General features: G+C 39.9%; 1 protein-coding gene across 7 annotated transcripts in view; it reads left to right on the top strand.

Moving 5' to 3' along the window:
* Positions 1–22332, top strand: part of DPF3 (double PHD fingers 3) — a 164350-nt gene that overhangs the window by 117622 nt on the left and 24396 nt on the right. For 5 of the 7 annotated variants that reach the window (XR_014895220.1, XM_085299826.1, XM_085299824.1 and 2 more), the window contains 2 exons: positions 4177–4314; positions 16238–16366. Coding sequence is in view for 4 of the 7 variants with exons in the window: in XM_085299826.1 (XP_085155952.1) it covers positions 4177–4314; positions 16238–16366 (267 nt within the window). In the remaining 3 variants the exon portion in view is untranslated. Of the gene's footprint in view, positions 1–4176; positions 4315–16237; positions 16367–19213; positions 20574–22332 lie in introns of all 7 variants that reach the window. The other 2 variants (XR_014895219.1, XR_014895218.1) reach the window with 1 other exon arrangement.

Raw genomic sequence — 22332 nt, 5'->3', positions numbered from 1 at the left:
AGGAAAATTAAAGATACGAAAAGGCAAAGCTACTGAAAGGAAGGCAAAGCCACCCAGCAAAGTTTATGAAAAGCGTACTGTCATTATGTGCGAGCTGCATACTGTTAGAACATAATTGCCAGCATACATTTCAAACTGGGTGAACCAGTTCTCCTTACGCTTTTGTTAGCTTACAGAATGAGAAAGATGTGGTGTGAGCACCAGTTTGGATATTGAGAACTCATGAATTCTAATCCTGATAATGACAAAGGATTACTGTGTGGGCAAGACACTTAGCCCCTCTGTGGTTCTCTTTTTTCAGCAGTGAAATGAGGGTAATATTTTCCACTTAGAAATGTGGGGGAAGATTAATTAATATTTGAAAAGCCAGTCTTGCAGTGGGAAGAGTTATATAAGAGCTAAGTGTTTATTAATGAGCACCCTTTTATAGAAACTACTTCTTACCACAATGATATGGTAGATTAATAAAATGTGCTCTATCTGGAAAATAAGAGATTAGCGTGATTTTGGGAAGGTTCARATTTGTTGGAGAAACCCTGAAGTTCTGACTTAGTTTTTATTCTGGCAAACTCTCCGTGAAGCCAATGTTTCTTTTGCCCAATTAAAATGATGATACCTTTTTGTTCCKATGAAAGTCTAACTTGCATGGGGAATAGGAAATCCCAGCAGTTTCATCTCTTGGCATTGCCTAGGGCTTTTTTTTTTTGTGATAGAATATGAATTTGAGAGGAGGAAAAGTCTAGATTCCAAGAAAAAAGCAGATATTTAATCCACAAACCCTTCAAATAATCCATGTAAATGGAACTCTTTTGCCTCAACTCTGGCTAAAAAGTSCTCTGACTTCATTTCTAGCCAGGAATGGCTCAGCATGCTGCTGTCCTTGCAGCCTCCCTGGCCATTTGAAAGGTTTTACCAGTAGGAAGGGCCTAGCTGCAGAATTACTACTGCCTCAGCTTATATCAATTCTTGCTAGTTTTTTTCCTGTTGATCTAGTGTGTTTTGCTGGAGGAGGGAAGGTCTGCGAAACCACTTAATTTCCTATGTCACCATAAACTCTGCTGCTAAAATCCCTGCAGGATCCTGTAGGAAGTGGAGGAAGGGCCACAGCCTTGGGACTTTCTGCAGGGAGGGCAGGTTTCGTTTTGTGCATTGATGGAGAAAGTTGGATGAGACCTGTATTCAAGGACTCTATGCTTTTAAAATGTAACAGCTATAGAGCTAGAATTGTAGATACGACTTCGGGTAGTGCTGAAGGTAATAGAGTCAAGTAGATTTTTTAGGAATATTTTTGTTTTGAAATTAACCCCCCCCCCCCAACACACGCTTAAATAGGTAACTGGGGCTGGGTTTTAGAGTTTGTCTGTCTGACTTGGCACCAAAGTCACAACAATGCAGAATCAAGCTGTGTAGGAGGAAGAYAGAATTGCTTAGCTACTGAGCTGCAAGTGCCTCCTCCCATATCAGTAGAGCACTGATGATCAGATCATGCTTTGAAAATAATTTAAGCAGGAGTTTTTGAGCAGTGTCAGTAATTCATGGCAGAAGCATGTATTTTTAACTTTTATCTTCAAACACACATGAATAACGGGGATAGAACAGAAGACTTAGTATAACACTCAAATAATCTACTAGGAATGTAAATCTATCTGTTCTGTGAAATTCTAACAGTTGTATAATTAGAAGGAGTTATCTTTTTGAAATCATTTAAACAGTGAGTGTTTTCTAGTTGTCCCTGGATTGATGATTACTTCTGAGTTACATTTTTTTTTTGATATTCAAAAGTGGAGGCTGTCATACAGAACTGTGAATACTTTATTTCTTGACTCACAGTCAGCATCTGTTTCCCTGCTTGTTCTTTGCTTTGTAGAACCACAAAAGAGTATAGGAGTAATAGTTGTTTCTCTCCCCAAAATGCAGCAGAAGAGTACCTGCCTGGTACTGGAAGAATCAAGACCAAACTGATGTTTTTTAGAGAGCGTGCATCTAAGGCCAGTCTAGTTGTTCAAAATATCTGTCAATACAGTTAGATTTATGTTTGAAACAAGGGCAGACATTTCAAAGAATGGATGTGCATATGTACATGAGCATTTTAATCCTTCCCAACTTTTCTCCCTCCCTCTTGCATAAATTATTTTTAAATCAAAGGAATTTCAAAGCTTAAAAAAAAGTGATAAAACACTGGAAAAATATTTTTTTAAAAGTCTGTTCTGTTAAAATAACTGTATTATCATYATCTTTTTATTGATAAAACCCTCTAATAAACCTATTGACCTTCTGGCACCTTATTGTGCCAGAAGTTTCACATTTGGAGGAAATGCTTCAAATTACTATCCTATAGTATTTATGAAATCCTAACAATGAAAGAAGCCCTTCAGTCCACACCAAAACAGGACTTAGTCCCAGTTTCCTAAAGTTTGATGATTTGTGCTTAGATTTCATTTTCCCATCACCACCTGAATTTTTTTTACTGAGGTAAAACACCACTAATATAGCATGTTCAGTGAATGTGCCTAGGGATGGCTTTGATTTTTTTCTTCTTTTKTAATAAATGAAAAAAAATTTCCAGCCACCAGGATGCATTTTTGTAWATCTACTGGCACAAGTCAAAAAGGACATATTTAAAAAAACCTAAAACTTAGTCTTTTAGACTAAGAGAGCCTGATCAGCACCTCTCCACTACATTTGAAGTTTCCTGAATAAACTATTCTTAGATGAAATGTCCAAAAAGGGGGGTAAAAAAAGGAAAAAARAGAAGACTATTTCAAAGATGACTGATTTCTGGTTATCTCTGAGGCAGTCTAAGAAAGATAGATGTTTGCAAAAATTTCAGAGGAAGGGACCTTTATTTTGGATCCTAAGGAACAAATGAGGCTCCGCTTTACCTGTGGTGAGACTACTGTCTTTCTGTAATGCCATCAAGTAATTGCACTTAGGATTATTACTGGGGTCACAACAGGAAGTAAATATGTATATGCACTGCAGCATGCATTTCAGCTAGCACAGCCAAGTGAAGTTTTAAGGCTAGGTAGTGACTACCCTTTGGAGATTTTTTCAAGCGGTCTAAAAACACAATAGAGACTAGTGACTGCTGGGTCCTGTTCTTTCTTCTGACACCACTTGCTTCGTCTTCCTGAGCAAGCTATGTGGGACTGAGTATTGGGCAAGACATTTATTCCTGTGTGAGATCCTTGAGGCTCATGAAGCTAATACAGTGACTGAAAGTGTGCCTGGAAGGAACAATTTGCAGGGAAGACACTAAGCTTCTCTATCTTTGTTTCCCAATCTTTTAAAATGGCATTAGTGATATTGGGCAGAAGAAAGAGATATCTAAAAGAAAATAGATGTTCAGAGACTGCTTTGAAGATGAAGAGAGAACTTTTAGAGACAAGTATTTTTAGAGACAATAAAGTAAATCAAAATCTTACGAAAGCTGAATTTATATGTAATGAATCTTAATGATAAAGTTTGACCTAGTGATGCACTTTCTGTGAAAATACAGACCTTTCATGAGCCAGAATTGTTTGATCCTGTTCTTAATGTCTGTTGGCTTAATCCTAAATTAAACAAAACTTCGGAAGGAGGATTATCTGTCACACATCGTGTTATTTATTGGGATAGTGAATGTGAAGTTTACCTGGGAAGGTAACAGGACCATCACTGCTAAATGTTCTTCTAGCAAGAAGCTCTTTGTCTTCCTGGGAATCTGTGAATAAATTTATTTAATTACCCTTTTAAAGAAAACCTTATTTTGGGTTTTTTTTTTCTTTAAATCCTTTTCTCAGAGACCAATAACCAAGAAAATGATGTCCTTTCTTCTCAGTTCAGTTCCCATTGCTGTGCACTGTGGGCATTTCATTTGATTTTCTGGGCAATCTTGTCAGCAATCCCAGCAGAGAAGATCAGGGCTATTGGAGACTGAATGTGCACTTGTCTCTGCCTGTTGGAAGGAGTGCTGGCAGCATGGTGGGAAGAGAGCTTGTTGGGGGGCCTCAGGCTGCAGGCCGGCATTCTGTCACCTTTTACTAACATCTGTTGGTAGAGTTGCAGATAAGATTGTCGGGTGCATGGTATTGTTGTTGAGGGGGAAGGGGTGTTGTTTTGGAGGACGTTGTAGTTGCAGATAGTACTGATGTTTCCACTCTCTCTTCCCCTCCCTCCTATTTCCTCTCCTCCCAGTCTGCGGCAAGCGTTACAAGAACAGGCCTGGACTGAGCTACCATTACGCTCACACTCACCTCGCCAGCGAAGAGGGAGATGAAGCCCGAGAGCAGGAGACCCGCTCCTCCCCTGTCCACAGAAATGAAAACCACAAACGTGAGTAGTTTTTTTTTCCCTTTTGCCTTTGAGATCCTTTTCAGGGCTGTTGCATCCACCTGTGTCTGCTGAGCGGAGGCTGGCGTGATTGCCCGGCTCCTTTGTGAGCGACCGGAACCTGGACGCTTGGAGCTAATCAGCTGCAGCTCACACCGGCGCTGGCTCCGCTAGTCAGGAATTCATTTCAAACCCAGCATTATCTCTGCGGCAAGTCACTTTTCCATTACTGCTCCTGTGGGGAGGAGGTGGCAAGGAGAGGGGAAAAGAAGAGATGTCCAACCTGCTCATCATCAAGCAGCCTCCCAGTGGCTGTTCGCAGGGATGTCAAGGGAAAACATTCTGTTTTCAGGAGCTTCTCTTTGTTTTTGTCTTTGACTAAGAGGCGTTTATTCATGTCTCAGTTTTTTAAGGTATGAAATTCACAACACCTATCACCCTTATCCCTGCATCTCCTCCGCAAAAGGAGTGTCCTCACTTTTACCAAAAGCTACTTCTTAATTATAGTTTCGGAAAATCTATGGATTGAAAAGCATTAGTGCTGATCTGGAAGGAGTACTGGAACAAGAGAGGAGAAAAGTTCAAACTTTGATTTCCTACACCAGCGTAAGGCTGAAAGAAAATATTGTGGCCAAAAGGGCTCTGTTTGATTGTCCGTCCTTTTCTTTTTAGGCACAGAACTGGGAATCAAGCAGACTGTGTTTTATTACTGATTTTTTGTAAGACCTGGCAAGACTCTTAGTCCCCATTTCTCAGTTTTCCAGTGTGCAATACTGTGTAATAATTGCTTTCACCTTGGGATTTGTGTAGATACCTGTGTTCAATTACAAAAAGTCCTTTCAGATCACTCTGTGGACTTTGTCATTTCAGTTCAAAGTAATGAACAGTGTGGACAAAGGAATAAAATGCTTATGGGAAAAAATACACAGGCAAACACTTTATACTACATTAAGATGAACGGGAAGAAGTATGGAAGTAGGAAAACATTTTCTTCTAAGCAGGATAATTGATAATTGTCCTCAGGGAGAGAAGGAGGGGGGTTTCCTTCCTCGAAAGCATCTGCTACTAGCCACTATCTGAGCTTGAAGGGCCATTTTGTCTGATTCTATTTGGCAATCCCTGTGTTTCTGTCACTTTTATGCTCTACCTTTTAGTTATTCACGTGTTTAGTAGTTTCACAGCAGAAGTAATTTTGACTTCTCCAGCTGTTGATAAACTTGAGCTGTCAGTGCAGTAAGAACGACTGCTTGGGCAGGCTGGAGAATGTCAGTATTCAGCCAGTACCTTTTGTTTACTTAGAGTTTATATTATCTCTGGATTTTTTTTTTTCTGTGCATGCAGTAGTTAGTAATACTTGCATATCTAATAGACATATTGCAGGTTTGTATTAAATTAATATTGATAACGGCCTTGCACAGATGGCCAAAGAAGGGTAGTGTCCCATACCCTTCAGCTTGTCGCAGAGGCCAAGGACAGTCTCGGTCCTTATCTTTCTGGTGCTTATAGCTTGATAGAAGTTAGCAAAAAGAGGAGCTAGAAAAGCTGAGGAAAGGTTAGGTTTTTGCTTTTAAACAGCAAACATTGGCCCCTGCAAAGAGAGGTGTGTTCTGTGCTGCAGGAAGGCAGAGTGGGAGCTGCTCGGGCTTGTGTTCCCCAGAGCCCCTGTGATCCGCCACATCACTCTGGGATCCAGATTCTTGAGCAGAAAGAATTAACAGCTTAACACTGGCCAGGAGCCAGTGAGGTACAGGCAGTGGCTATATGAATGTGTAGATCCGCTTTGGATCCGCTTTGGGGAAGGTCCCAGATGCTGGAAGGTAACTCTCCCAAATGGCTTAGCTGTCGCAGTGGCTGTTTGTTCCTTTTTGCCTGTTTGCTTGTTTACAGCCTTGAGCTCAGATCCTGCATCTTTGCTCTTTCACTTGGCAATATTTAATTTATACTGCCATTCATCTTCCATGTGAATGCTAATTGTCCACATTGCTAATGTGCAGTCATTAAATGGTCCCTTTGTACTGGGGGATGGTGGGGAGCCAGGGCATCGGATCCTTCCTCTCCCCTAAGAACTGCTAGGCATGTGTTATGAATTAGATTTGACAGGTCTGCAGTGTTGCAGGGCTTGGGCTTCAAGAATCCTCTCTGCATGGGCTTGGGAGGGAGGGAGAAAAGGAGGGAGGGAGGAAGGGGGATGTTAATCCAAACAGCTAATCCACAACCTACTGAACAGGAGAACCAGAGATATGGTATATAGCAGGGTCTGGTTATTTGCTTAGCGGTGTATCAGAGAGATACGAGCAGCCTGATTTAGAAAAGACAAGGCAAATCTAAATGAGCCATTTGGAATTTGTCATGCCGTGGGAGGTGAGCACTGGGTCAACAAAGTTCAGGCAGGCTGCTGCAGTATGAACTTCCTCCCTTTGTATCCGCATCTGCTCTGCCATCACTGCTCCTAGCAGTGTTTGCAGCGACAGAGGCCTTGCTGATGCAGGAGGAAGCTTTCTGGAGCAGGGCTTCTGCAAGATTCAGTTATTGATCCCCTGGCTGGTGCCAGCTCAAGAGCTGATGGCCTCTTCTTTTTCTCCCTCCTGACCCCTACTTCTATCTTTACTCTTTTTCTCACACACAGACCAATTAGGATGGTTCAGTAAATTATCCATGGACTGGAAAAGTGATTCAGATAGGAAGAACTTATCTGAAACTAAGAGCCACTGCATAGGTTTGTAGCAAAGGTCATGGATGGATCTAACTACAAAGTCCCACTTCCTTGGCACATCTTGCTGTCCCTGAGTGTTGTAGGTTTTGTTTATTTACATCTCTTTCTCCTTCTGTCCTTTGTCATCTATAATTTACTCTTTCCCACATAGAAGACTGTTCAACAGTCTTTGTCCTTCGCTTTTCCTGTGTCTTCTTAACCTGTGCTCTTTTAGACCTTTAGTTACTTTGTTTGCCTGTCTTACCTACCCCTTTGGTACAGGGAAATAGCCCTTCCTCAGGACCCAGTCTTGCCTCTGCCTACACACACATTTATTTTTGACCTGATATAGACTCTCTGATATTTTACATGTGTGCATATGAAATTGTGAAAATGAAGTTATAGAAAACCATTAAAACCTTCCCCAAATACACCAATGAAAAGAAATGGTCCCACACCATTCTCATCCCTTTTTTATGCTGCCTTTTCCTCCACATGTTGGCACTGATAGTGTGAGATTTGGGAGCCCAGGGTGCATCCAAGACTTCCACAAAACACCTGCTGTTCTATTCCATCTCAACCTATGGGTACAGGCCAGCTCTCGGGGCAGCTGGTGCTTATAAATTTTGAGACACTTCTCATATAGGAATTACATTAGACTTCTGTTATTGAAGTGTATGTGTGAATGAATGGACTAGTATAAATGTGCTTGCTTGAGTCTGAGGAGAGTAGGATGGTCTGTCTGTATGGGGAAAAAACTTCCTCTCCTTTAAAAAGGAGCTAATCGTTCGTGTAGGTGAAGAGTTTTCCGTGGCAGTTTGCTTTGCAATGCGCTGATTAAAGGCAGCTGTGGGGCAAAGAGCAACTGAACAAGTCTTAGGTCCACAAGCACTTTGGCCAACGACAGTCCTGCAACAAAGCATGTTATGCTGGCTGTGGCTGGCCTAGCTGTTGTGTGCAGGTTGGTTCGTGTGTGCCATACGCTTCGTTAATAAGGAGGCAGCTCACTGCGCTCCTGTCGCTCTGCTAGATTGCACATTTGACCTGTAAAACCACCTGCTTGTATTATTTCGTGGCATCAGCCGCTTGTGCCTGGTTGCGTGGCAGATTTTATGATGTGGATAAATCTCTACTGGAGAGACCAGCCAAAGTTGTTTGTGTACTCTAAGCATAATTGGATACCCAGTCTCCAGAGATAAAAAATTAATGCGCTAACCTCAGTGTGCCTCCAAGCTGTCCTCCAGCTCTCCCACACTGTTGTCTTTGAAACATTTTTATTTCCATCCAGGCAGGGGGCTGGCCATGAATAAATGACGAGAGTCAGCCCCTCGGTTGGAGACGAGCTGTTTGTTCCTCTCCACAAGCAGCATCAATTTGAAAAGCTACATCAGGCCTACTTTTTTCCCTGCCTCAGTGCTGATCCTCACTGGGGACTTGGTAGGAGCTACATCTTAATGCAAGGATGCACCAGTGCTCACCTTGTGACAAGAAACCCTGCAGCAGGTGCCTTTCCTGGGAAAATATCTACCTTACCTTGATTTGATGTTTCATTAGTTTACTCTATTTCTTTTTTTTACCTTTACCAGAGTTAGTTTACATAAAAAAGACAGAAAAAGTAAAAGAAAGAATGGAGATTGCAGAGATTGAAATTGTATAATGGCTTCCACTCAAACCCTGCTTTCAGCTGTAGACATCTCAAACTTTTGTGCTTGTTTGTTAGAAGGCTGAGGGAAAAAAAATAGAGCAGTTGTTTAGAGTTTGTAAACAGTGAAACCCCCCCAATGTTTGCCCCTATGTACAGGGGCACATAGGAGCTTTGAGTTGTTTTTTAGGCAGTTGCTTTTTTTTTGCAGTACTGCCTGACCAGGACCTAAATGTTGTCCATGTGCAACCCTCCTTGAGAAGAAGCACCTATGACTAGTTTGTGGGAAAATATTTCTACTTTGACTAAATATTTAGATTTTGAAAAATATGTGTTGCTTCAGTAGCATGGGAGCTCTTGAGATGTGAATAATGTGAATAGTATCATTTACACATTTATATATTTTTTTTCTGTCTTGCTATCTGCCTGCTTTTTTTTCTCCCCAGTGTGGAATTAGAGCCAGGTAAACTCCAGAAGATTTGCCTGAATTTGAAATTAGGTGCTATGCCTTCTCACATTCCTCCAGTGAGCAATTTCCATACCCAAAGTCTACAACATATTGCAGGGACCCATTTCAAGACACTGGCCAAACTTACATGAGTATTGAGGGATGCTGCCTGGACTGGGTTGTGTACTGGGCAGCCTAATCGCTCCACAAGTTCCCTGACCTGATGGGATTGATGTATTTTTATAGCCAGGGGCCAGGTCTTGGGAGAGGTACCCCTCAAAATCAGGAGATTTGTATTTTAAACACATTTAACACTTTTTTTGTCTGCTTTCCCATTTTTCATTTCCTACTGTTTATTCTCATGAGGTGCTGGACAGTTACAGCATGGTCCATTCCCAAGGATTTATCATGAACACTGAGATTTTGGTCCCTGTTGTAGGTGTTCATGCAGAAGACTGTGAGATCAGCACACAGACTTTTGTATAAAGTGCTGCCTTGAGGTGCAGGAGTGCTGACTCCCAAATCTACAAAATCTGCTTAATTGATACTGAATTTTCCTAGCTGTACCATCTGTTTCCCACCTCCCAGGTTATTCATTAGTTGTTCAACACAAGGGCCATATCAATTCCTGTAAAACATATGATTGAATGTTCTTTCTTCCCCCACATTGAGAGGCTTGCTCTGACTCCTGAGGAGGTACCTGCCTCTCGTAGCCCTCCTTGGCTCTAACTCTCCACGAGCAGGGATGCAGGAAAGACGACCTGTCAGAGTTGCTAAAAACTGTGCAAAGGCCATAACTGCTTCTAGCACCACAGCACCAATTAACTCAGAGGAGATGAATCCAGATACAAGTGAGAACTGGCAGTAGCTGCAGTGCCTGGTTCGCACCACTTCCCCCAGCAGTGCAGCCGACTTCTCTGGCTCCCTGTAAAGGATGTACCCAAGCTCTTCAGTGCAGCGTTGAGATCCTGAGCTGGCAGAGGCCCCCAAAGCTGTGCAGTCCGGTTAGCTCGGCTCTGGGAACAGAATAGCAGTGGTTTCCCAGTGCTACACCCAAATTCACACATGCTCCAGGCAGACCTGATTAGGTTGAGTATGGTGCAACATCAACACAGTTGTACCCCTACCAACCCAAGCTGAACTTACAGCCTGCTGGAGGGTGTCTGTATCAAGTGCCCCAATACTTCCAGGTTTGGATTTAACCAGCGTGCTTATCTCTGATGTTAATGATAGTGTAAACATACCCAATGAGACTGGCCTTTTCCTCTAATTCAGTTTGATTTACATTTTTCCCTGGAGAACTGCAGTGAAAAAAATCCCTGCATGTAGTTTGTTGGCAAGGCCAGCACAGAAATGACTGTGCACATCTCTGCCTGGCTGTGTACATGTGAGAGAGCCAGAGCCCCAAAGGTACCTGAGCTTTACTTGGCCTGTTCTTCACCACACCAGGGATTATACTTCTTTTTTTTCTTTTGTTATGCTGCTCCAGAGCAAGGTCTTGCCCTGAGCGTTGGGCTCAGAGCCACCTCTGCCACCCACCCCTCTGGCTTCCAGCGCTGCTCAGTAAAGCCTGGGAATTAACAAGGTAGATGTGGGTGCATCTCCAACTGGGTGTCCACCTCCTGCTCCACCAGAAGCTGTAATTCAGGGAAAGTCAGAGTCAAACTGCTGTTTTTCTTTTCCCTTCTTTCCTCATTTATGTCTTTTTTTTCCTTTTTCTTTTGTTGTAATTTCCTGTTTGAGCCTGCCTATCCTCCACAGATGCATCTTGAACAGCAGATTAAGGGGATGTACTACAATTCCTTACACTTGAGAGATGAAGTAATAACAGGTGGCAAGACCAGAGGCAGCCGGAGCCTGGCACTCCGGTTGCCATGGAAACGGGTCAGACCTGCCGCGGGATGTCAGCGGCGGGAGGGAAGGCGAGCGAGAGATGCGCGGGGGGCACTAATCCTATACGTTGGGATTGTATGTCACCAGGTCCTCCAAGGGACTTGACAACGGCAGACTTGGGTTCGCGGCTGGCTTTGAACTGCACAGGCAGCCAAATGCTGGGCTTGCACTTGAATGCTGAGAAAAGGAGAGGAGTTGGAAGGGAAAGCTGGGCCCCGTTTTTTTCTAAGAGAAAGCAAATCCATCCCTTTTTCTCCATTGCGAAGCGCGTTGACTTGATTCAGGCCTACACTGAGGTTCCTGTGGTCTCCATTGTGCTCTGGAAATTTTTATTGCAAAATGAGTAAATGGCCTTTTGAATTGAGTTCAAAGCCTCCAGTGGACTTTTATTGGTTTTGGATCAAGCCCAAGAGAAATAGGTAAGAGCCGGACAAAACATATTTGGAAAAATCCCTTTGGGATGGCACATACGTCTGAGTGTAGTCAATTCACTGTATTCATTTTAATGCACAACTTCTCCCAGAGGTACATGCCCTGGTCCTTGTTCTGCACTACCTTTCCACTCTTGTGGACATTATATAAAAGAGGGATTAAATGCTACCAGACCTAGATTCTTCGCTTGAACTATGGGCAAGTTTTATGTTATAGTCAGGTATGAATTTCTTCACAGGTTAAAGAAATATGTAATTATCATTTGGTACCAAGGAACAGAGAATCCAGTTTCTCTTTTCAGCACCGTTTCCAGCTCCAGACGAGTGTTTAAAGATCACAATCCAAATCTCTGAAAGTAATAACTTCACTTAGAAATCAGGAAATAAAAAATTTGGTTTCTTGTTTATTTATATATCTATAATTTATCTAGTTATATATTTATAAATATTTATAATATCCATATATTTATATGTATTTATATATTTAAAAGTCACAGTTTGAGGTAAACCCACTGAAAATACTTGTATTCTGAGTTTTCCTGTTGAAAAACAGAGACAAGAATTGCTTCTTCTGAACTTGTTTTCCATTCGAGATACTCTGCATCCATGAGAGCTAGAAAACTGAGATTCTTACTGAGTCACGTGGCTCCAGGACATGACGGAGAAAAGAACAATCCTGATTTCATGATACTGTTTGACTAGAAACAACCTTTGTTTATTTGTTTGTTTATTTTATTAGAATGAAACCATAAGGAAGGTAACTTCCAAGTTTTTGATTACTTGGGGAGGGGAGGAGCTAGAACTCCGTTTTAGACCCTTTACCTTCAAAAACAGGAAGGCACAGAAGTTTTTTTAAACAAAAACTCAGTCAAGTTGTTTAGCCTCTTAGGTGTTAACCTACACAGAGAAGTTATCATGTAATGTAATACAGAATAATTAAAAATGTAGTACTTATTTTTCAAGGAGACCTCTCTGAACAACTTTTCTACATTTTAAGCTGGTCTTTATTCTATTTAGCTTAATACAGTTTGAAATTCACTTGATTAAGCTAAAGAAGAAAAAATTTTCTATTACTGAATAGGAGTATACCAAAGTTATTTGGAAATACTAATTTCATTTTACATCTGCATTCTATTTTCATGTGAATGAGCTTTCAGGTACAGAGGAGCCTTTGCAGATCTTTCTGTGGATCTCCTTAATCCGTTTTAATAAGTACTTTATACCAATATACTCTATTTTATGTTGGGGCAGATATGAATGGAAACAGAGGCTTTGATGAAATTAGAGAGCCACACCATGTTGAAAAAACAAGAGGCACTTTTTAAAATACACCCCCTATGAGCACATATTAGCTCAGGCAATGGAGTCATCAAGGCTTTTGATCTGTGGTTCCAGTTTGTAATACAAGAGAAAAATCAGAGGGATTTTTACATGATCATAGCTAATTTTCAAGGCTTTGCTTTAAAATGGTTTCTTATTCTGTATGAACACTTTAAAAACAACATCTGGTTATATTCATCTGATCCAAATGGTTGAGTTAGCACACCTTGGTGAGTTACTTCTCATTAGCTGAGCTGTCATGTGGCTAAAGCTAGCAGCTTCTGCTTTGTGATTAACTTGTGCAAAAAGTGTATACATAGTCCATTACCATGTCTCAGATGTAAAGCAGCAATGCATCAGCCCCTAGTAACTTAATTGCTTTCACTTGTGAGTTCATTCTTGTATTTACTTTTATGAGTATTTTCATTAATTAAAGGATGGGAGTTGTGTTCGGCTTTTGGTACACAATACCCATCTCATGAGTACCTTACTGTCTGTGCTTTGTTTCTTAATTCCCTCATCTTCTGTGAGCTACAGTAAAATAGAACTAAAAACTTCCAAGCACACACACACACAAAATCTTTTGAAAATAAGAACTCCACTTACTATCATCCAGAAATCTCTTTATTCCTTAAACCTTCTGTGATCTAGCCTGGGGCTAGATCATTGTACAGTACTGATCAAGAAACCAAGCTTGAGTCAGGCTTGATTCTAGTTTTTGCACCTATTAGAACAAAAAAAGCATTGAGGAGAATAACATTGCCTGACTTGCTTGGCTATGAAGATACATTATTTAACACATCATTGCTGCAACTTCAGGAACTTCTCATCTGTGTACAACTTTCAGATCTGACATCCCTTTTGGTCTGCTGAAGGAAGTCTATAGTTTTGACTGACATATATACATAAATATATATATAGATGAGCATATATGCACTCACATTAAAAATTAAATTGTAAGAAAAAGGGGGAAAAGAGGAGGTGGTCAGGAACAAGTCTGTTCCCTTGTCAATAGTCCAGGAGAATATTTTCAGTTTCATCACATTCCACCTGTCCCACAAACTGTACACAAATTGCTCAGCATACATATTTTCACAAGATTCTCTGTCCCATTTCCAGGACAACTGTCAGTTGTCTCAAAGCAACTCACAAGTTACTTCGCAAAATTTAAGTCAGTGTTCCCAGAGTATTGCGTCTATTACACCATCCTGAGCAGTGGTAGAAGTAATGCTTTTTACTTAACCCAGTGGCTGGCACCTTGAAATCTTGTTTGCATTTGTGGCCTCACCACAAAATTCTTGTGTGTTCTTGAGTAAGTGATTTAATCATTCTATCTCCAAGTTTTTCCAGCTGTAAAATGCAATGATGCCTCTTCACCATGAAACTTAATTAGCACTTTGGTTAGAGTCAATGGCAAAAGAGACTTCTGACTTCATTGAGGGTTAGTATTAGGACCTTAGTACCTGTAATGTGCTTTGAGAAACTCAGATGAAAGATGATGTAATAAAGAACAACAACAACAAAAATAAAAATCACTGAAGACAGAACTCACTAAGTTTGCATTTCACATGACCTGTCTTTAGAAGCAGCACAATGTAAGGAGGTAATTACTTAATTTTTTCAGAAGTGGGGATAGAGGGGGAAAATAAATGCTAGTGAGATCTGCTATTTAGATGAAAATAAATGCACAGCTAGCCACTTTATGATCATTTTGTTAAAGCTCTTAAAATGAGTTGGTATGCTGGGCTTCCATCTGGTTCCTATTCTTTTTTGCTTATTTTTTATGCAAATATTAACTACCTCTCCACTGACAAGCAAAATGCTAACCTAACAGTAGAAGCTTCTGTCTAATTCTGGGAGAAGTGCGGGTCTGCTATACCAGGACTCATTCAGAATAAAGATCATTATTTAGTAAATATGTCAAGGAATGATGATAATGCAGGAAGAGAATGGTGTATTTGCACCATTATGTTTTTTAATTATTTCTTAATAGCAACTTATCTGCAGTCTTCCAACTACTAATTTCCAAAAAGTTCAATGAATCAACAACTGGAAGAAAATAATTAACCCAAACCTGAAAAACAAATTGAACTCTGAGGAAATTTTAATAAATTTTAATTTTAGCTTTATGTCTTGGCCGGGTACCAGAAGCCCTTTAGAATGTCATTGTTCTTTGGGGGAGCTTTGGATGTGGACAAAAACTCTTTCTTAAGGCCATTAGTAAATCATTTCAAAATATCTGGTAAAAATATGCATGTTACAAGATATTCCTTAAAAAGATAATTAAATACAGATGGTACTGTTTAAAGGTCTTCATTTTCTAGTTTGTAAAAATATTGATGGGATAGACTTGGGCCAGGTATACCACTGGGATTTTTAATCTCTAAATTAAAAAAAGAAAACCAAAACCTAACTATCCCCTCCCATCTGCTTCCCCCCTCCCCATCCTATTCCTAGTTAGGGTATGGAGGAACAAGAAGTTTCTCCTCTCTGGAGGGCAGAAGAGAAAAACGGCAGTTCTGATCTCAGTCCTTCTAAAGCAGAGAAGTGAGTGAAACCACATCCTGGAACTGCCTGTCCCTGGAGTATCTGTAGCACTGATGGGGCTCATTTGAGCTTGTTGGTGCATGTTGGTAAGCCTATCACAAATATTTAGGATTTTAAAAGAAATATGAAGCCTACTAGAGAGCCAGCAAGCACAGTGCTAAAGTTCGAAAGACAAAATTAAGGGTAGACCAGAAGAGAGAGAAACTCACAGTTCTTTGCACCTGCCCTGAGTATTCACCCAGTGCTGGACCTGCTGTGCTGCCCGTGCCGCTTCTCCCAGGAGGGCACATACACGCTGCCACAGGTAGCTTACCCTTGGCTGAACCATCCRCTGATGACTTCTTTGTGAATATCTGGGCATTTGAACTAACTTTTTAGCTAAGGAGACCCTACCACTTTGAGATGTAATGTCTTTGAAAAAAAAAATGGTGAGGGTAGCTACCTTTCCTCCTTGCTACATTTATGTTTTGAGGAATGTGTTTTTTCTTCCTGAGTTTGTATTTTGTGAGTTTACAGTTGTAGCTGCTGTTTGGAAAAACACACTTGGCTTACTGACAGCTTAGGTCTAGTACAGCGTTAGAGACCCTTTATGTTTTCCACATAGAAATTCCTTGAGTTGTGCAGGGATTCTGTGCTAGAAGGTCCTTGTGAGGGACGAGCCTAGCTGACATTGTAAAGGAAACGGTGAAGTTTACTTCAGGAAAAATATGTATAACATACCTACTTAAAATATGTATTAAATTAATAACATTAAATATAATTAAAAATGTGTACAACATATATATTTAAAATGAAGGTGATTGATTTATACAATTCGCTTTTTGTTCTAATTGAGAACATTTTGGGAAGACTGTGGCCTGCAAACTCATTGAATTAATATCATATCAAAGAGAAGAGGGAGATGTCCAAACTGAATGCCCTTCAAGTAACACTGATTTCTAACCTGACTGCAGCCCAGAAAGGACCAGACGGGGTCATCATTCCTAATAACTACTGTGACTTCTGCCTCGGAGGCTCCAGTATGAACAAAAAAAGTGGCCGGCCTGAGGAACTTGTATCATGCTCAGACTGTGGGCGCTCTGGTAGGTGACTCCTTCTTGCAACTTTCTCATACAAACGCATTTGTGTGATTCATTTTTTGCATCTTCTGAAGATTTTGAAGAAAGGCAGCATGTCTGGGAGGGAATGGGAAACAAGGCTTTACCTCTTGTCTGTGTTTGTGAGAAAGGATGATTGGGAAATTTGTTGTCATAAAACCCATCGTTGGATTCATGTTTGATGGGGCCTTAAGACATAATAAAGATTTAATGTATTTATTGGCTGCTGTGAACGTTGTTACATGTACTAGTTGTTCTTTAAATGGAAGGAGAAAATCCTATGACAATGTTAAAGAATGGGCTCTGTCTTCAAATGCTGCAATTACAACTATAAATTACTTAGAAGATTTATGAAAGTTGCATGACAAGCATTTCCATTGATTACACATTTCATGCATTTCTTCATCCAAAAAAGAAAGAGGGAGGAAATTATAGGGTAGGAATGGGGGTAGTTCTCAAGAATTATCCTCTTACAAGATGACTATCATTAATTTTGTTTAAAGAAGTTTTTATTTCTCTGTTTTCTTCCTTCTCTCTTTTCAAATGTAGGCAGTTGTGTCTTTCTCATCCTAAGTTGTCTTTATTTCTGGTTCTATGGTTCTATCTTTCTTTTTTTTTTGGGGGGGGGGGAATTTTATCCCAGCTGAGCTGTTATTTATAGCTTGGGTGGGAGGTGGTGTTGGTGGTAGAAGGAATGGGAAACCTTTAACAACTGTGTATTCCTGCTTCAGTCCAAGTTTCCAGAGGTGATATGTCTGGATAGTGGTGATAGTAGTGGTGATGAGACCGTTAACAGTAAATCTGAAAAACAAAGAGACCTTGAAATTCGATGTTGCTGCTGCTGCTTCTGTTCTGTAGTCACTGAAAGATGCTTGTTGTTCGATGGCTGAAATGCAACGTGGAGTGTTCTTGTGCCTTCTCATACTCCCACTGAAATTCATAGTAATGCTCTTACCAAATTCAGTAGGAGCAGGAGTACACCCTCACTGGCAAATTGCCTTCTACAGTTGTCGTGACCTCTGAAGATACATTGAGGTGATAATGAGTGGCCAGCAGAGGACCAATGGCAACCCCTTTCGTTTTCTCCAGGGGCTTCTCTATGAGTGCTGTGCAGTCACTAGCATAGATCTTTTAGTGTATATGTGTTTGCTTCTTAACGACTAGAAGGGAAGCTCACATGACGTGCGGTGCCATCTTGGAAAATGATTCCCCTTTCCCTTGATTGTAATAGTTCTATATGACTAATTTCAGCATCCTCCATATATTGCACAGTGAGTCAGTTTCCTGTTTTTTTGCCATTTAAACATTGCTACAATGATTATATCAGAACATAACACAAGCACATTAATTCCCTTGATACCTTAGTGTGATAAAGTAGATCTTCATGTAACCTAAACTGTGCAAAATCAGTTCCATTAAATGCTATCCTTGCACAAATTGTGACTCATCTGAGTCATTCGTAAGGGTCTGCAATGGTGTGACAGACAAGTGATGAAAGTGATTAAGGTGCAACCACACACACTAATCTGTAACCGAAAACAGAGAAAACTCTTTGGTGGCTGCCATCTTCCTCTTTCTTGATATTGGAGAACATGTTCATTATACTGAAAGGGAGGTCATGGAAATTATACTGTTTCTTCCCTTCACAAAGTCAGTAAAATCACATCTCTATGAAGTGGTTCATCTACCGATTATTTTGTTATATCCATTTACTTTTTTTGAACAGCATTTAATTCTTTGTTGGTTTCTTAAGCAATGCAGTGTATTTGTTATACCGCTGATTCTTGTAGCTGGAGAGGGACCAAAGACTTGATTATTTAATATCATGTTAGTGTTTCTGAATGATAAAATAGCTGTCCCCTGCAAACTGATGCTTTCATTGTGCTGGAGCACAAGAGACATCTTTTACTCTACCTTTCTTGAAGAAGGAATTTAAGGGGTGTACTATTAATCACCGAATACATTTGACTGACGAGAGAAAATAAGCTTCAGTTTCACAGATTTCAATATTTGACTTTTCTTTTTAAGAGTCTTCTTTTTGTTGTTGTTGTTGTTGTTGTTGCTATTAATGTTCTGTGTGGAGAATTTCCTGTTCCATGTTGAAAGTTGGATTGACACACACTTCTGAACTTCTCAGTGTTCCCCAAGACAGGTCATTTCTCATCTTAGTTGTTTTAGTAGATGAACTGTATATATTTGGGTTTGCCTTTTTTTCTTTTTTTTTTTTTCATTTTCTTTTTTTTTTTTTTTGAAGGAGATGCCATGAAATAGGAATAAAAGCATTTATTTAGTTTACTTTTGCTTAGTTTTCAAAGTGTATTTAATTTTGTCTTCAGAGGAGCCTCTTTAGAGTCAGGTGCAGGGCAGGGAAAAAAGGTAGTCTTGAGGTTGGTAAGGCACCTAATGGGTTATATTTCTATAGCAGTAAATTTCTGACAGTTGCTGCCAGTCTGAAGGACAGTCATTGTGCTTAGAGCTAACGGCGTCTAATTATTTATATGGTCTAAAAATGTTTTAAAATCGATCTAGGTAATCACAAGAAAATATTTTAATGTCTTTTGAAGAGAGGAAAACATCATTAACCCTTTCGCTGCCATAGCTATGGGCACTTGTGTTTGTAGATTTTTTTTTTCTTTTAAAAAGTAACTGTTCCTTCTTTATTTTTCTTACTGCAGTTCTACTGAGCTATGTTGTTGAGGTGCGCGGGCACGTACAAGCACACACCTATGAGCTCGATAGTCTGAATTGTTTAATAATAATGATGATTAAAAAATTATGATGATGATGCCTGTTGCTTAACCCATGTGCTGATATATTCATCATACATGTCAGCTCATTTGGGAAGAGAAGGCAGGAGGGACGAAGCAGCGCCAGCACGCACTACGGAGGACTTGTTCGGTTCCACGTCAGAAAGCGACACCTCGACCTTTCATGGCTTTGACGAGGACGATGCAGAAGAGCCTCTCTCGAGCCGAGGAGGTGGCTGTGGTGGCAGCTCTCCCTCTGCAGAAAAAAGGGGTGGCTGCTAAAATAACTAAAAAGACACATAAACTCTGAGCAATTTGCTGTCCTTTCTACTACTAGGATTATTATTACCTTTTTAAAAAATTTTAGGTCCTTGGGTTTTTGTTTTTTTGTTGTTGTTTTTTGTTATTTTTCCTGTGGGTGTACACTGAAAGCACAAGTGTTTAAAGCTCTTGACAACTACTTTGAAGAGACAGAAGGTTTTGATTCTCCTGTTACTTTTTTTGTTTTAGTTTGTTTTTCTCCCACCTCTCCCCTTCTCTTTCTCCTGGGAAACCTGAAATGTGGATTTAATATTTTTTTTAAATAGTGAGCAGAGTTGATTTTCTTGTCTTTTAATATATATATCAGCAAACCACAAAAAATACAGATGGGTTGGAGAGCAGAAAGCAAACTCAAATAGTTTTTTTTTAATTATTATTATTTATATATTCTATATATTATTAGAGAAAAGATACTTTTTAAATAAAATACAAAAAACCCCAAAAAGTAATGGATATCTACTTGATAATAGAACTGTTTCTAGAGAACCACTGTGGGCGGACTCTCTCAGAGGACGGGAAACCCTTGGTGTGATGGCTTCTGCATTTTGAGATTTTGCACTTACTGTAGCATGTGGAATTTGGCTCCTCTTGCACACCTGCTACATTTGTCTTTAACAGCGTGAAAACGCAAACAGCTCCATGGAAGACCATGACCTTGGGGAACACGTTTCCATACCTCCTTTGGAAACCTTTACACACAATAGATCTCTTCCTCCCTGTATCCCTTCATCTCTTCCTCACTCCGTTTGCTTTTTTTCTTTTCCTTCACTTTTCACCTCATGAAGAGCAATTTCCAAGCACAGAGATGGAATAGGAATGGCGAACCATAGACTTCAAAGACAGAACAGATGGAGGAGCAGAATCATGGAAGAAAAGATACGGAAAAATACCTCACCTATATTTTTCTTTCCATTTTTGTATTTTAATTCAGATCGTTTTTTCTGTGTCGCCCAGATTTTTCTCTCTGTAGTGTCTTTTCAGACACTTAGCTTGCTTTTCGRTAGCTTCTTTTGAAATAAACCAAAGCAATACTCATTAAAAGTTCCAAGGGCAATGGAGAAGAGWGTGACTCCCTTCCCAGCGACTGTCCCAGGAAAGAGGAAGCGTGCAGCAGGACTGGAAAGGTATGTCCCAGCTGAAATGTCTTCCACTCATTGTGAAATCTCTGTGCCCTGGATTTTCAGCAGACCGTTGCCTGAGATTAGTTGTAGGAGTAAATCCTAGGGATTAAACTGTATTGTGAATATGTGCCATATCCAGACCTCTTGCGAAGCTAGCGGGAGTTGTATGGGGACAGGATCTAGTCTGGTATGTACAGTCAGGAGTAAAGGCTATAGAAGAATTCAGTGTGTAGGTTCCATTTTACTGTCCTAATGCAGGCAAAGATCTCCCTGAAGGGAGGGCAAGATTAGGTTTTAAGGATGTATTTTTCCTGACGTGTATAATGCCGATAAATGGTAAAATCATGACCCCATTAAAATCATAGGATGAATTGTCATTTGTTTGGGCAGTATCTAATCCTGAAGCGGGAGGTGTGTGTTTATGATACCAGAACTCAGAATAGAAATCCCAGCCTAGCAATGAAAACTTTGGATATATGTTGTTCTACTACATGAATGAGGCCTATCCAAATGGATTACATTTCTCCTGGTTCATTTCCTGAGATAGCACGATACCATCTATGAGAACTCTTTCAACATTTTTTCTAAAAACTTTAAAAAAATGATCCAATTATGATGCCTCTCTAATTTTTTTATTGTTGACTTAGACATGAAATAGACAGTGGACAGATTCTGCTTTTGGGTACATGGATATAAATCCAGAATGACGCTATAGACACTTAGACTACATTAATCATTTGTTTTTGGATTTATAGGAAACTGTTTTACAAAATGTTACTAAATACCTCTATGTGCTTATAGCGTAGAACAGTGCATGCAAGAGCCGTGCATATGTGAAAGGAGAAAGTCAATTTTAAACCTTCTCCATGCTGATAATCTTTTTTCTGTTGTTATTCTATTCCTACTGGAGTATTATAATCAATCAAATGTCAAATCAATGATGTTTTGATTCAACAATGCTAATGAAGAGTGTACTTYAGCTTATAAAAACATTCATACTTTCTACAACAAATCTTTTTTTCTCTCAAATAATGCATGAGATAAATTTATAATACTTTGCCACTCTTCTGTATTTACTAAAAGCTCAAATTCCAGATGGTTTTCAGAGGTGAGAAACAGGCATATAGGCGTATGTTTTTCCAGAATCCCTGAAAGAGTTATTACTTAGCTTGCATATCCGTATTATTCTGTGTGTTTGTGTGTGTGTGTGTGTGTGTGTGTGTGTGTGCGCGCGCACAGGCACATAGACACGTGTTACAATGCAGACATTAAAATAGAAAGGAGTAGAAGTCATGGTGGAAGATGTTCCGTAACCAGGTACGAATGGAACCAGCTCTTGTATGAGGTGCTGTTGGCTCACTTATTTCATATTGACCTTACAGTAGACAAAGAGTAATATCAATAAAGTCAGTAGATTTCCTCTGAGTTTATGTTAATGTAATTGAGAGCAGAATCTGGTCCAGAAGTACCGTTGTTGCCATTTTTCAAAGAAATACCACAAACTTGAAATGYGATAGGTTAAAAAAAATTAAGTTCCAATTGGTTTCTTGTGCTATTCCTGCCCTTCAGTCTTTGCATTTACATTATGTTATCACTATATTATCTCCCTTAAAAAAAAAAATCTTGCCCCTGCTATTGTGTGAAATGTCCATTTGAACAAAAGGGAAATAGAAAGGGAGCAGTACATAAAATGTGCCAAATGCAGGGTAAATAAACAATAATGAAAGAAAACATGATTTCTTGCATCTGTTTCTTGTATCCA

The sequence above is a fragment of the Rhea americana genome, unplaced genomic scaffold, assembly GCF_003343005.1.
Source record: "Rhea americana isolate MKP2758 unplaced genomic scaffold, rheAme1 scaffold_155, whole genome shotgun sequence".
Taxonomy (NCBI): domain Eukaryota; kingdom Metazoa; phylum Chordata; class Aves; order Rheiformes; family Rheidae; genus Rhea; species Rhea americana.
The sequence above is the reverse complement of the archived record's forward strand: the minus strand, read 5'-3'. Positions and strand labels throughout refer to the sequence as shown.